Source organism: Bos indicus x Bos taurus, chromosome 5, assembly GCF_003369695.1.
Source record: "Bos indicus x Bos taurus breed Angus x Brahman F1 hybrid chromosome 5, Bos_hybrid_MaternalHap_v2.0, whole genome shotgun sequence".
Lineage (NCBI taxonomy): Eukaryota > Metazoa > Chordata > Mammalia > Artiodactyla > Bovidae > Bos > Bos indicus x Bos taurus.
Genome location: NC_040080.1, coordinates 12,350,935 through 12,364,430, shown reverse-complemented (window position 1 = coordinate 12,364,430; position 13,496 = coordinate 12,350,935). Strand labels below are relative to the sequence as shown.

The window sequence follows — 13,496 nt, the reverse complement described above, 5'->3', positions numbered from 1 at the left end:
GAATACTTAGAGAAGCAGTGGACAGTTGTCCTCCCTGCCCATCCTCCTCTTTTCCTTTTGCTCTGTGCATGTGTGGACCTGACATTGACCCTGCTTCTTTTCTGATAGCTCTCTGTAGCTTTTCCCATTTAGGGGTAGGGTTACCTAGCCATTCTCCTATTGTCAGTCATTAGGCAGTTTCTAATTTTTTAATAAGTAACAGTAAACATCTTTGTATAAAAAAGTTTTCATGTTTAGGATAACTTAAGTTTGATTTCCATAGTGAAAATACTGAGTCAGCATCAAATGACACCATGTAATTATATTTTCCCAGTTGGGAAACAAGTGAATATTTTCTGGGTTAGTGATAGGGATATGGCAAAACCAATACAATATTGTAAAGTTAAAAAAAAAAAAAAGAGTATGAGATAAAGATGCTTTGGGATTAAAAAATCTTTTTCTGTTTTCTTAGCTACTTTCTAGCTATTCTCAGGATAGCACTTGAAGCTGGGGGTATTGGATCACATTCTTCTTATTTGTAAAGTGTTCTCGGAGTTTGCGGCTTCACTGACTGTATTTCTAATACATTGTTGAACTAGCACAGGAATCTGGATCCTTCCTTTAGCGCTAGCTAGTTGTCCTATTTCTTGAAGCTTAGCTGTCATTTAACATTTATTGGATGTAATCTTTGTAGTTTCTCTTGTTTACAAGCAATCGTCAATATTCTGTGACCTGTTGTTATTTATATTTTAATAAGATGTGATCTGAGTCCTGTGCACAACAGGAGATAATGGAAGTAGCGAATTTGCTGGGCTTAGCCAGCTGCTCAGAATGGGCATCTGACTGCACATCTCAGTGCAGACGTGTCATGCTCTGCAGTGCGGTTCCTTCTGTTTTCGCAGTCTGAGGTGGAGGGCCTGTGTAAACAGATGATCAGCCTACTCAGACTGGGACTTGAAGTGCTTCACTGTTTTATCATCTGTTGTGAAAATGGAGTGTCTGGGAGTTCTTTAGTCTCACTTTGGTCTATTGTGTCAGGTCTCAGTTGCAATGGATGACCCCCAGAAGGAGGGTAAAAGTAAGTCGGAGGATGCCAAGTCTGTCCACTTCGCATCCAGCACGTCAGAGTCCTCGGTGCTGTCAAGCAGCAGCCCCGAGAGCACCGTGGTGAAAGCAGAGCCCAACGGGCTGGCCGTCCGGGGCGCCTCTGCAGACATGCCTGACAGCGCCCACCAGCCACCTGCCTCAGAAGCTGGGCAGCCTAGCAAGGTGGGCCGTTTTCAGGTGACCACCACAGCGAGCAGAGTGGGTCGCTTCTCTGTGTCCAGAACTGAAGACAAGATGGCTGAGGTGAAGGGAGAGGAGCCAGTGGTCTCTCCTTTCATGGACTCAGAACACGACATTCCTCCCACCGTGACGCCAAAGAAAGAGAAACCCGAACTGTCTGAGCCTTCGCATCTGAACGGGCCGTCTTCCGACCTGGAGGCTGCCTTCCTCAGCCGGGACGTGGATGCTGGCTCAGGGAGCCCTCACTCCCCTCCGCAGCTGAGCTCCAAGAGCCTTCCTGCCCAGAGCCTCAGTCAGAGCCTCAGCAATTCCTTCAACTCTTCCTACATGAGCAGCGACAATGAGTCAGACATTGAAGACGAGGACTTAAAGTTAGAGCTTCGCCGACTACGGGAAAAGTGAGTGTGTTTCTCCCATGAGGGTGGCCGGCAGAGCTGTGTGAGGACCCAGTTCCTGGTGCTGGAGAGGTGACACAGGAGCGGGGCCTCTGGATGTAGTTCTTGGAAGGACTCAGGGCATCCCTAGTTACAGAACTGCCTCAGCACCTGTGCATGACTGCTACATGTGGTTTTTAACACCAGCACTTCAGCGTTATTAACCTAATCTTGACCATTTCTTAGCCTACTGAATGAATCTGGTAATGGCACTGGGGTGTAGAATACTTGAACAGGTTTTCTTGGTCACAGTTGACAAACTGGATTTGAGTTGCCAGTTCAGTATCCTGTATAGAGCCTCAAAGTCAGGAAATCCTTCTGGAACATCATCAGCCATTTGTGGTTGGCTAGTAGCTTTTTCTGGAGAAGGAAATGGCAACCCACTTCAGTACTCCTGCCTAGAAAATTCCATGGATGGAGGAGCCTGGTGGGCTACAGTCCATGGGGTCGCAAAGAGTTGGACACGACTGAGTGACTTCACTTCACTTAGGAGCTTTTTGGAATTGGCTTGGGTGGTAGAGGCCAGCAAGAAGAGCTGACAGACGAGAATCTCAAGCTGGTAGAAGTTAGATTAAGTGCATTTGAGGGACAGATTCATTAGTAAGTAAACCTGTGCGTGAAGGTGAAATCATGTTAATTCTTTTTGGAACAGAGGTGGTTATTCTATTTTTTAATTGTTTGGTTATCTTTTGTAGACATCTTAAAGAGATTCAGGACCTGCAGAGTCGCCAGAAGCACGAAATTGAGTCTTTATACACCAAACTGGGCAAGGTTCCTCCTGCTGTCATCATTCCCCCAGCAGCCCCCCTTGCAGGGAGAAGGAGGCGACCCACCAAAAGCAAAGGGAGCAAGTCCAGTCGCAGCAGCTCTTTGGGGAATAAAAGCCCTGGACCAGGTCAGCCGTGGCCATCCTGTCTTGTGTTTCTGTCTCCATCTGTGTGTAGAAGCTGTTGAATATTGGCTACTTGAGTTGAATTAATTGTGAAGGAGTTTGACTTTCCTATAGTCTCACTTCCTTGCCTTCACTCCCCATGTTTATAGAACCTCTTTTTGAGCCTGGAAGACAGGGTAGTACTGTGGCCTTTTCCTGTGTTGCCTGTATTGCTGTCTGGTGGTTTCCTTCATGTGTAGTTGTTCTTGACTCATAGAACTCACATGTCCCCAAACTCCTAGGCAGCTGGAAGAAAACACACTGTTTTCTCTTTAGTAAAGTCCAGGTCAGTTCTCTCTTTTTAATGAGTGGAGTGGTCATAATCACAATTGGGATGAATGTAAATTTCATATAGGTGTTTGGGTATGTCATGTGATAATGTCCTTGATTAAAGTTTTGTTTTATTTAGCTGTATGGGAATAAAGAACATGCTAGTATTTATAGTCAAAAAAATAGTTAAATCATAATCTCTTATTTTTGTGGTTTGCCTGTTTTTTCTCTATTATGTAGAGTTTTTCCCCTTCGGTGAAGTTATGGTAATGTTAGATAACTAGTTGTAAGTAAAAGCAGCTGTAACACACTTACATACTTATACTCCAGTACACTTGGCACTTGCTCTTCAGTTCTCATGTTAACTGGATTGGACAGCACTTGCAGGCCTAATAGCTTCCCATTCTCTGCAAGTTTTCAGGGGCCCAAACCTTTTCTCTGGGATGTTAGAGCCAATTCATTATGAGATGTGAGATCATAAGTCACAGCAGCTAATTTAGATTCTGATCCCAATTTCAGCCTTCTTTTGGAGTGTACTTCTGTTCCACTAATTATACTAAGGAATAGCCAGGTGTCCACTTCAGGACACCTGGCTAATGAGTGAAAGCTGCCTATCAAAAATAACTCTATAAATATGCATTACTCTATAATCCCTGTATCAGTTTTTGACACCTCTTTGTACTTGATTGACACATGGACCAGAAGGACTAAGGAGAGACTGTCTGTGGACCACTCTCAGCTATGAGAGGGTAAAAGGCAGGGCTGAGGTCACGCAGTGGCGTTCCCTTGTCTCCTGCACGTGCTGTCATCTTACCCAGCTTGGACTCCTGAGTCCCCCGGGTTATCTGCAGCTCAGCAGCTTCAGGGACGGGGTCCTGCAGCCCTGTTGCCTCTCCTTCATCTCTTACTCCCCATCCCGTCCAGAGGCTTTTGCCCTTTGGTCTGTAGCTTCTGACCTATTATCACTCCCTTGGTGGGACAAACAGCAGACAGTACTGTCCAGGGCAGGGGGAGAGCTGTGCCCTGCCTCACACCACTGTGTCTTCTGACAGGTACCCTGTCTGGCCAGAGTGCAGCTTCAGTCTTGCACCCTCAGCAGACCCTCCCCGCTCCTGGCAGCGTCCCGGAGACAGGGCCCAACCAGCTGTTACAGCCTGTGAAGCCATCTCCTTCCAGTGACAACCTGTACTCGGCCTTTACCAGCGATGGTGCCATTTCAGTACCAAGCCTTTCTGCGCCAGGTCAAGGTGAGAGCCACGGGCAGCCACCATCCTCCGGGAGCCTTGAAACGCAGACACAGCCACATGCAGGGCAGAAGCCTGGGGCAGGCGGGTGGCTTGGGGGAGCAGCTGACCTGGAACCTGCTGCCTACATGGTTCTTTGGGCTGCAGAGGGGGGTGGGTAGCAACTCGCTTGGGTGGGATCACTGCTCCGTTCTGGTGGAAGTAGGTTTTCTTCAAGGGATTACAGCAGAAAGTAGCCCTGTGACGCCTCAGTGTGGTGCAGGACTCCTTTGGGATTTGGAACTTATGATTTAATACTGGACTAGGGTTTCCTGAAACCAGATTCTTAGGTGTTTTAGCCCTTTCTGAAAGTTAATGCATTTGTTCAGCCAATGTAGACTTTAATAATTTCTAAGTGTGAGAGAGACATACTAAAGTGAATAGCCCTAAAATTCAAGTTGCTACCTTTAATCTACTTCCCAAGTATAGGTCATTTAATAAACAGAGGTTTAATAAAGTGATCACTCAGAACATTCCTGTAGAGGAAAGACCTTTTAGTAACATTAGACAAAACTTAAAAGCTGTTGGGCATCTGGGTGGAAAAGAATGAGGGGAATCTAGATGGCAAACGGAGGTGCCTTTGCTGCAGCTTTGCGAAGGTTAGAGATTAGCCTGTCTCTGAGCGTGCTGGTGGGTGGCGCAGTCTGGGCTGGTGGGGGACAGACCTGACCCCTGCCTCTGGCGCGCAGGCCTGTCCTGCAGGCTCGTCCCTCTGTGTGCCGTCCTAGTACATCTGGCTCTCAGCTCGGGTTCTAACGTCTCGTAGCTGTGTTCTGTCTCTTCTCTCCCTGTTCTCCCCGTTCTTCCCCTCTCACAGGCTGTGCCAAGTTTAACTGTGCGTCCGAGCAGGTGACGTTCAAAGCTGGCGGCAGGAGGACGCGATTTCTGAGTACGCCCTGCTTGGCTCTTTGTGTGTAACACCTTTACTCTTCCTCGCCCCTGTGTCTGCCGCGGGTCTTGTCTCACGCAGTCCACCCTCATCTGTGTCTGTGCATCGTCTCTGCGGTGGCTTGGCTGAGCTAGTGTCGCCCTCAGAAGTTTGGGCCTCTGTTAATTACGATAGAAGATGGAGATCTGATCATAGGTTTCTGTAAACTTCAAAATGAATTTTCTGGTAGAACTGCCTCTTCCTCAGCCTGTGCCAGAGGGCAGCACGGTGTCCAGGGCAAGGGACTGCTGGGTCGTTCAGCATAGTGATGCCTGCGCGCCCAGCCATGCATAGTGCTACCCCTTGCTCTGGCATTAGGAGTCACAGCAAGCTTCCTGACCGCCGCTGCAGGGAGAACTGAACCCCTGTTTTTGTATTATTTTTCAGAGTAGATTGAAAGTTGTTTTTTTTGTTTTTGTTTTTGTTTTCGTAATCTCAGTTAAGCATAACCACCTATCAATTGTAAAGATGCTGGAATCTCTTCCCTGGATGTTTTCACCACCACTGCCCTCTGAGGGTTTCAAAGAGGGTTTTGGTGTAGTTCGTCTTATAAATTAAGCTCACTAAGACCGAGGGGCAGCACCTGCAAGCCAAGATGGGCTTTTTAACAAAATCGCTGGGACTTCTCAGCTTTCTTCCCCAAAACAAGGCTCCTGCCTCTCCAGCCCACCTCCCTGCATGTGGAGTGTGGGTGGTCCTGCACAGACCCGGTGAGATCACAGGCACGAGGCAGGAGCCCAGGGAAGCACACGTCTTTTCTCTCTAATCAGCCTGGCACATTCCAGTAGTTGATAAGCATATGTTGAAATGAGAATTTTAAAAACAAAACTGAGGTTTAAGTAAAAAACCTTTGTTTAGAGCTTAAAAGATCTTCTCTGTTAAGGCCTCAAACTTCTGATGTGGCTGTTGACATACTTTTTAAGTGCATGTGCTCGGACTGTCGTCGTCTCTTGAGTGTGGTTCAGAGGTCCTTGGGCCTCATACAACACTAGTCCAGGGCTGTGTAGCCCAGAGGGAGGTGGAAGGCCTTCCCCGCTTGGTAGGGCAACGGCTTTCCTGGCAAGCCTTAGTGGGTGAGTGAAAGTCACTCAGTCGTGTCCAACAGTTTGTGACCCCATGGACTATACACAGTCCATGGAATTCTCCAGCCAGAATACTGGAGTCGGTAGCCTTTCCCTTCTCCAGAGGATCTTCCCAACCCAGGGATGGAACCCAGGTCTCCTGCATTGCAGACGGATTCTTTACCAGCTGAGCCACAAGGGAAGCCAAAGAATACTGAAGTGGGTAGCCTGTTCCTTCTGCAGGGGATCTTCTGGACCCAGGAATCAAACCGGGGTCTCCTGCATTGCAGGCAGATTCTTTACCAGCTGAGCTGTCAGGGCCTGGCTAGGCTAGGCTGACCAACAGTGTTAGCTCCTCGGCACTTAAGTCAGCACTTGAAGTCCTGTGTCCAGTTAGATGACTGAAGGGACAGTAACAGCAGGGGACAAGTGTTTGGAGGTGTCAGTCCGGTGTTATGTGGCCTGTAGTGTCTCAGAGGGAAGGAGGAAGACCAGGGCATTTTTGTGAGGGAGGTATTGTGTGACAGGCACCTCTTCGGTTAGCTCAGAACATTCCCATCGCACTTGGAAAGGTAGGTGGTGTTACAGTGTCGTTCAGATGAATGAGAGATCCTGCCTCCGTTGAAGGCACGTCAGTGTCCATCATGTAAGCCTTTGTGAGCAGATCGCAAGATGCAGATTTAAAGCAAATAAACCCAGGGGTTTAGGACTGCCGAGCCCTGGTTCAGTCCCTGTCGGGGAACTAAAGGCCCAAAAGCAGTGTGGTGTGGCCAAAAAGAAAAAAAAGTTGAAAGAGCAAATATGGACAGAGATATTGGGCTCTCGGGTGTTGGGGTCTTAACTAGTCTGGGGTGCTTCACTCTGTGCTCAAAACAGATAATGGTTTGGAAGCACGGCTTGGCTTCATGCTTTATTTTTGTTTGAAAGTTGCTCGTTTTCCACATACTTTTAAAAGATTTTTCTAGGGGGGACGGGGTTAGTATGTATGTCTAGGGTTTGGAAATAGTGTGTTAGCCAGTTTAAATGAGAACTGTAATGATGGTGCCACCTGTCAGCCTCCTGTGGTGGAATTGCGAATGCATTTAATGCAGTGCGTCCTAACAGCCCAGCAGGAGAAGCAGGAGGGGGCCAGGGCGTGGAGAGACTGCCTGGGTATTCGAGGTTCCAGCAGTGAGGCCAGAGCCCCAGAAGCCTGGTGTGGGGCTCGCTCCTCCAGACAGCGTGGGGTGGGGCCGTGGGCCGGGAGGGGCCCCCGCGCAGCCCAGGCCCTCTCCCCTCCCTCTCTCCTGCTGGGCCCTGGTGTGCTGTTTGGAGAGTCTAATTATTTCTACTTCTGTTTCCTAATCTTTAACACACTGCTCTCTCTTTGTGCTTCAGGGAAGATGGTGAAAAAAGTCTGCCCTTGCAACCAGCTCTGTAGTAATTATCCTTTCTTTCCGTTACTTCTGGTCCCTGACTGTGAAGCCCGTCGCCCTGAGCTCTTTGCGCCCCGCAGCCTCTCGACTCCTGGACCCCAGCCCTGCACCCTTTTCTGGTGTCGTCTTCAACACACTCAGTGGTTGCCACTGGCTCTCCTTCCAGATTCCAAGTCCCCTCACAGTCCATGCTCTCGGTGACAGCCCACACCCGGCTCTGTGACAGCTGTGGGTGGGGGCGCCCGCGGGTGTGTGTAGGGCGAGTGGGGCTGCCTCGCGCCCCCTGAGGAGTCAGCCAGCTGTGTAGATGGTGCAGACAATGGCAGCTGCCGCCAAGGGGCTCTTCCAGAAAACGGTGCTTGGGAGGCGGGCAGTAAGCGTGGCTCATAGTGGGCTCTTGTTACTAGAAGGGGGCAGGGGTGGGGGGCTGACTATATGGCAGGAGAACATTTTTGGTGAGAAAGCATGCACTCACTGCTTTTAGAATTTTTGAGCAGAACTGAGAAGGGTTTAAAGGACAGTGAGTGTCCTCTGAAGGCTGGCCGTGTCTCAGAAACACCTGCTCTGCTGGTTTCGTCACCGCTTTCCTGCTGCCACCAACCACGTGCACCCCCATTCTCCTGGGTTTAGTAGCCAAGCCAGCTTTTCCTAGAGTTAATTTCTGCTTGGAAAGCTGGGGGGTGTGTGTCACCCTCCTGTGGGAAGGCGGTTTGCAGAAGCCAGGATGAGAAGGTGGCCTGTGTGGCTGGCGCTCCCCCGGTGTCCACGCTGCACCCAGTGTCGAGGGGCCTCGGCACCCAGCTGAGCCGGCCTGTGGCAGCTGCGCTCCCCTCCGTGGCTGCTGACAGCTCTGCTCACTTGTGACCTCTGTGTCGTCCTCATCGTCTCACTCGCCACCAAGCTCACACTGCCGTGGTCACGCACACGGGGGGCGGAGGGCGAGACGGTCCTCGTGCATGCGCTGACACCCACCCCCACCCCCGTCCCCGCCTGCGCTGCCTCCCTGCTGCCGTCCCGGAAGCCTGTGTCCTGTGCGTCCCACTGTCCTCCTGGGTGCCGCCCTGTAAGGAACTCGGCCCCGGCCCCCGCCCGCTGTGTTGCCTGGGTGCTGAGAAGCACGGGACCTCTGCGCTGGGCAGCCTCACCTCACGACAGCTGTTCCTCCCGCACTCGGGCTTGGGTGCCCAGCCCAGGCGGGTGAGCCACCCCCGTCGTGGGGCCTGGGGGGTGGGGGGCGAGTTGCTTCTGGCGCTGCTGGACTGTGACAGCGGGCAGTGTCCGCACGTAGACATTCAGCCCTGGCCTTGACTGGGGATCTGGAGTCCTCTTGGCTCATGCCTTACAGTGGCCGCTTACAGTTATTCTGCAGCACATGTGAGATCTGGTAAGAAAGTGGGGGTGCGGGGAATACACAAGACCCTGACTCTTCTTTCCCTCTTCCCTCAAACCTGCCTCTCGAATAATCGCCAGTGTGCCCTCCAGCAGAGCCGAAATCAGGCAGGACACAGACTCCTTTCTTCCTCATGAAACCATAGAGACCCTTCATCACAGCCCCAGAGCCTCTGCTCCCCGCACCCCCTGCCTCCCTGGGTGCACAGAGAGTGCCTGCTCTTTGGGGAGGGGCAGGGCGGGGAGAAGCCAGCCGCCGTGCAGCCGTGTCTTCCTGGAGCCAAGAGGCTTGGGCGCAGCACAGAGACCTCCTCGTGCTTTCCTCACAGGGAGTTGGGAGAGGCTGAGCCTTCACTCTCCCAAGTTGATGTTTGCATTCATGTTTATGGGCCCAGGCGAAGAAGCTTTCTGAACAGAGCACGCGTTCTCTCGTCTCCCCTCTCTGTGGAAGAACGGCTGAGCGCGTCCCGGACCCCGTTCCCCCGTGGCTTGGGAGCCCAGCTCTCCTCAGGCCTGTGCTCGCAGTGCTTCGGCTCCCGCGAGGACCCTGCCCGTGCTCAGGGGGCCCTCGGCTCTTGCCCTGTCCTGCAGCATTCAGGGCAGCCAGGCTTGGTGGCTACACCACACAGCTCTCCTCAGCGGGCACTGGGCACAGGCCCAGCACCAAGTGTCCGCGCTCCCGACACCGTGGGGACGGGCGGAGCGAGGCCCCGGCCCTCCTCCCTCCCAGCAGCTCCTGAGGAGAGCCTCCCCCGGCCCTGCTATACGCAGCGTTTGGCTCCTGAGACCCTGAAACCTCCCTTCTGCATGGCTCCCTGGCTCATCCCCCCGTCCTGGGCTTGCCCTTCATCATCGTGGGAGGTCTCTCCTCTCCCGAAGTCACCACCCAAGTCCCTTCTAACGGGCGTGCCTTGTTGCTTCTTCTGACCTCAGGGACCAGCAGCACCAACGCCGTTGGGGGAGCCGTGAGCAGCCAGGCCGCCCCGGCTCCGCCTCCTGCCGTGACGTCCAGCAGGAAGGGCATGTTCACGGACGACCTGCACAAGCTGGTGGACAACTGGGCCCGGGACGCCATGAGTCTCTCAGGCAGGCGGGGAAGCAAAGGACACGTGAGCTATGAGGTCAGCGCACCCCTCGTGCTTCCTCCTGCCTGTCCGAGTGTCGCTGGGCACGGGGACCCTGCCGTGACCACCTCCAGGGGCTCCTGAGTGCTAGCACTTCCGGGAAAAAAGACAGCAATCAGCTAGGTCCCTTCTTAGTTTCTTTCCCTGGATTCCTTGCTCTGAACTGAGTCAGCCCAGTTTTTCTTCCCTTTTCCTTAACACTCTGAATGGTGTGTGCTTGCGCCACTCATGCGAGGCATGCGATGCCACCCCCTTCCAGTCAGAACAGGTATGTGGTGAGTGTCAGGAGCCAGTGATGGTGATGAAAGGCTGTCTGGGAGTTGTTCTCCCGACCCTGTAAGGTCAGAGCAGCCCAGGCCTAGAACTCTCTCTCGCCCTGTACCCGTCCCACCTGCACGGCTTCACCGCCTGTTCTCTCTCCAGGGCCCTGGCATGGCAAGGAAGTTCTCTGCGCCCGGTCAGCTGTGCGTCTCCATGACCTCAAACCTGGGCGGCTCTGCCCCCGGCTCTGCAGCGTCAGCTACCTCTCTAGGGCACTTCCCCAAGTCCATGTGCCCCCCTCAGCAGTACGGTTTCCCTACCCCCCCGTTTGGCACGCAGTGGAGCGGGACGGGTGGCCCGGCACCCCAGCCGCTTAGCCAGTTCCAGCCTGTGGGAACAGCCTCCTTACAGAATTTCAACATCAGCAACTTGCAGAAATCCATCAGCAACCCCCCAGGTTCCAACCTGCGGACCACGTAGACCCGAGGCGATCCTGGGGCAGGTTTGGGGACAGGAGATGGAATGTGGGGGGTCGGGGGTATAGCCTATATGCTGACTACTAGTGCTGCATTTAACTGGTCATTTCTTGCCAGAAAGGAATGTTTTAATCCCGCTTAGAGCCCTTGGAGTGGAGCCCCCCGCCCTCACCATCGCCTGAGTGGGAGGAGGGGAGGGCAGCTGTCTTGTGTGCGCTTTGTCGTTGCCCAGACCCAGCAGCGAGCCATTGGGAAGTGGGGTTGGTCAGAAGGCTCCTAGAGAGCTCTGGAAAAGCAGAGCCGTCTACATTTTCAGGTGGTGGGGCTCTTCATTTTGGTAGCCACCCCAACCCCTTACTTACTCCCTCAAGAATATAAACCACAAGACAAAAAATTTAAACTATTGGGCTCTCTCCTACCCTGTCGCCCACTGTTTTTCTTTCTCCTGTCTCCCCCTACCCCCGACCCCAATCCAGCCAGTCTTTAGAACCCAGTGCAGACACCAGGGGAGGGATGGAGGTTTCAGCCCTTTCTTACAATAGGTCATTAGTGCTTTAAGCAAATGATATTCGCAGCTTTGACTGCAGCATTAGCAATTAGGAAAAAAATTAAGTTCCCTGCGGACATGTAACTTTGCCATCAGTTTTGATGTGGAAACACTGTGATGTATAAATGTTGTTGGACAACAGTAGTTTAAGAGTAAAATATGAAAGGCTTAAAAAGGCTAGCTCTGTCCTTTACTTACTGAGATTTCACTTTTCTCCTTTGTATTTCCATTGTGTTAGATAAATAAATGTGAATGTAAAATTGTATAAATCACTCTACTTGAATACTTCCGTCCTCCCAGTACCGCTTGCTGGATGCTTAGTGCCTTGGACTTCTATCGCTTCTGCCGTTGCATCAACTTCTCGTCAGACCCTGGTCAGCTGGTCAGCGAGGGTGTGTGGAAGGAGAGCGTGGGTCCGTGTGACCCAGCAGTGGACTGTGTTGTAAGGAAACTGGAAGGGTATTTTTTTCAAGTCATTTAGCAGTTTTGTAAGATGAGCAGGGTGAGAAGTTAAGTTGACATCAGTGGTTAAAGCAGAAAACTGTTTCAGGACAAATGAGGAGGGAGGCTGTCACCAAGTCGGGCAGTTACCAGGCTGAGCGTGGCGTGCGATTGGTGCCGAGAGACTAGAGGCTGCAGAACAGATGTGTTTTGAAGACGTGGTGCTTGGCCAGCGGCTGCCCTAAGCCTTACTTACCTGCGCTGGGCTTGAACTCAGAAGATTGAGAAGAAATGGCTGAAGAGAAAGGAAGCGGGTAGGGGCTGGTTTTTAAGTTGGGAAATGTGATAGTGAAATGTCTCAGATGCAGAAAGTTGCTCTAAGAAAAATTGTTTGCCTTGCCTTTCCTCTTGGTGCAAATGTACCGTGTATTTCTCAACGTGGGGTCCTGCAGTTGTGGCAAGTGGCCCCACATCTGAAATAAGCACCGTAGGAACGGCTGCTTGTTCCTCCTCACTTCTGTATAATGTCCAGAGGGTTGCAGGGTCATAATCTCCCGGCTACCTTTGTTTCTAGAGTGACAATGGATATTCTCATATAAAGACTCCCCTCAAGTAATAACTGCAACCAGCCAGTATTATTTAGTGCTATGCCTGGTTGTGATGGGCAGTTCTCTTTATTTTCAGAAACTTCAGGAAATATCCTCCCATTGCCTATTTTGGGGATCTCTGTTCTCCCAGAAGATGGGGCAAGAAGCTAGGACTCTTAATCTTGGGGTGCTTCTTCTCTTGACCCTGAGCCACCTCAGTGGCCCAACCCAGGAATCTCCATGACAGGAAGAGCCTGGCTGTCCTGTCCTTCGTTGGCCATTTTCTTTTAAGTTAGCCAAGGCCCCAAAGATGCAAACGAAAGCTGAGGCTTTTAGGAAGGTAAGAGATGAGAAGGGCAGGTGCTCCAAGCTTTGCTTTGAAACTTTACTTTTTCTCTGCCTGTAATCCTTGAGAAATGGTAAGAGTAAGGACCGAACAAGAAGTGCTGAGGAAATGGGAAATGGACACGTGGACAGAGGGGACGGACTTTGTACCCAAGGAGGGAGCCAAGTGCAGCACGACTCTGGTCACTTTGGTTTAATGATGTTGAGGTCTCTTCACTCACATGGAAAGTAAGAACTGGTTTTACTTACTGTTGATTTTTTTCCCCTCCTGTGGATGAAATAACTGAAACCTAGAGGAATGAACCAGTGCTACTGAACTGTTTAAATTATTTTCGTGTTAATAGTACACTTTGAGTATCTTTTTCCACATTAAAAAAATCTTTCTGAATTATAAATGTTTTCCTTACGTTATTTAACAATGTACACTGTTTAAACAAAAATAAACTGAATTCAAACCTTGGGGATTCTTGGCAGCCGTCACTCCCGTTTGGCGCTGTGGGTGCACTTTGTGCTTGTGGACATGTGACGAAGCCACGCGAGTAAACCAAACTTGGTTTTATTGAGCTGTGGGGATTCATTTTCAGCAGGTGCCTTTTCGTGATCACATTAGCTGATATGACTTGTATGCAATTTATAACTGGATTCCTATCTCCAGAAACTTTTTCAGTGATTCTGACCTTAACTGAGATGCTGCAGACAAGGAAGATAGCGGTAACAATAACCAAAACCAGAAAAAAA

The 13,496-nt window shown here is 51.1% G+C and overlaps 1 protein-coding gene across 30 annotated transcripts in view; it reads left to right on the top strand.

Annotated features, from left to right (window-relative positions):
• WNK1 (WNK lysine deficient protein kinase 1) overlaps positions 1–13,220 on the top strand; it is a 130,233-nt gene extending 117,013 nt beyond the window's left edge. For 14 of the 30 annotated variants that reach the window (XM_027540982.1, XM_027540980.1, XM_027540979.1 and 11 more), the window contains 8 exons: positions 1,018–1,664; positions 2,396–2,595; positions 3,954–4,148; positions 5,002–5,094; positions 7,551–7,592; positions 9,059–9,085; positions 9,911–10,098; positions 10,525–13,218. In XM_027540982.1, the coding sequence (XP_027396783.1) occupies positions 1,018–1,664; positions 2,396–2,595; positions 3,954–4,148; positions 5,002–5,094; positions 7,551–7,592; positions 9,059–9,085; positions 9,911–10,098; positions 10,525–10,842 (1,710 nt within the window). In that variant the 3' untranslated portion in view covers positions 10,843–13,218. Of the gene's footprint in view, positions 1–1,017; positions 1,665–2,395; positions 2,596–3,953; positions 4,149–5,001; positions 5,095–7,550; positions 7,593–9,058; positions 9,086–9,910; positions 10,099–10,524 lie in introns of all 30 variants that reach the window. The other 16 variants (XM_027540985.1, XM_027540984.1, XM_027540983.1 and 13 more) reach the window with 9 other exon arrangements.
• The last annotated feature ends 276 nt before the right edge of the window (positions 13,221–13,496 follow it).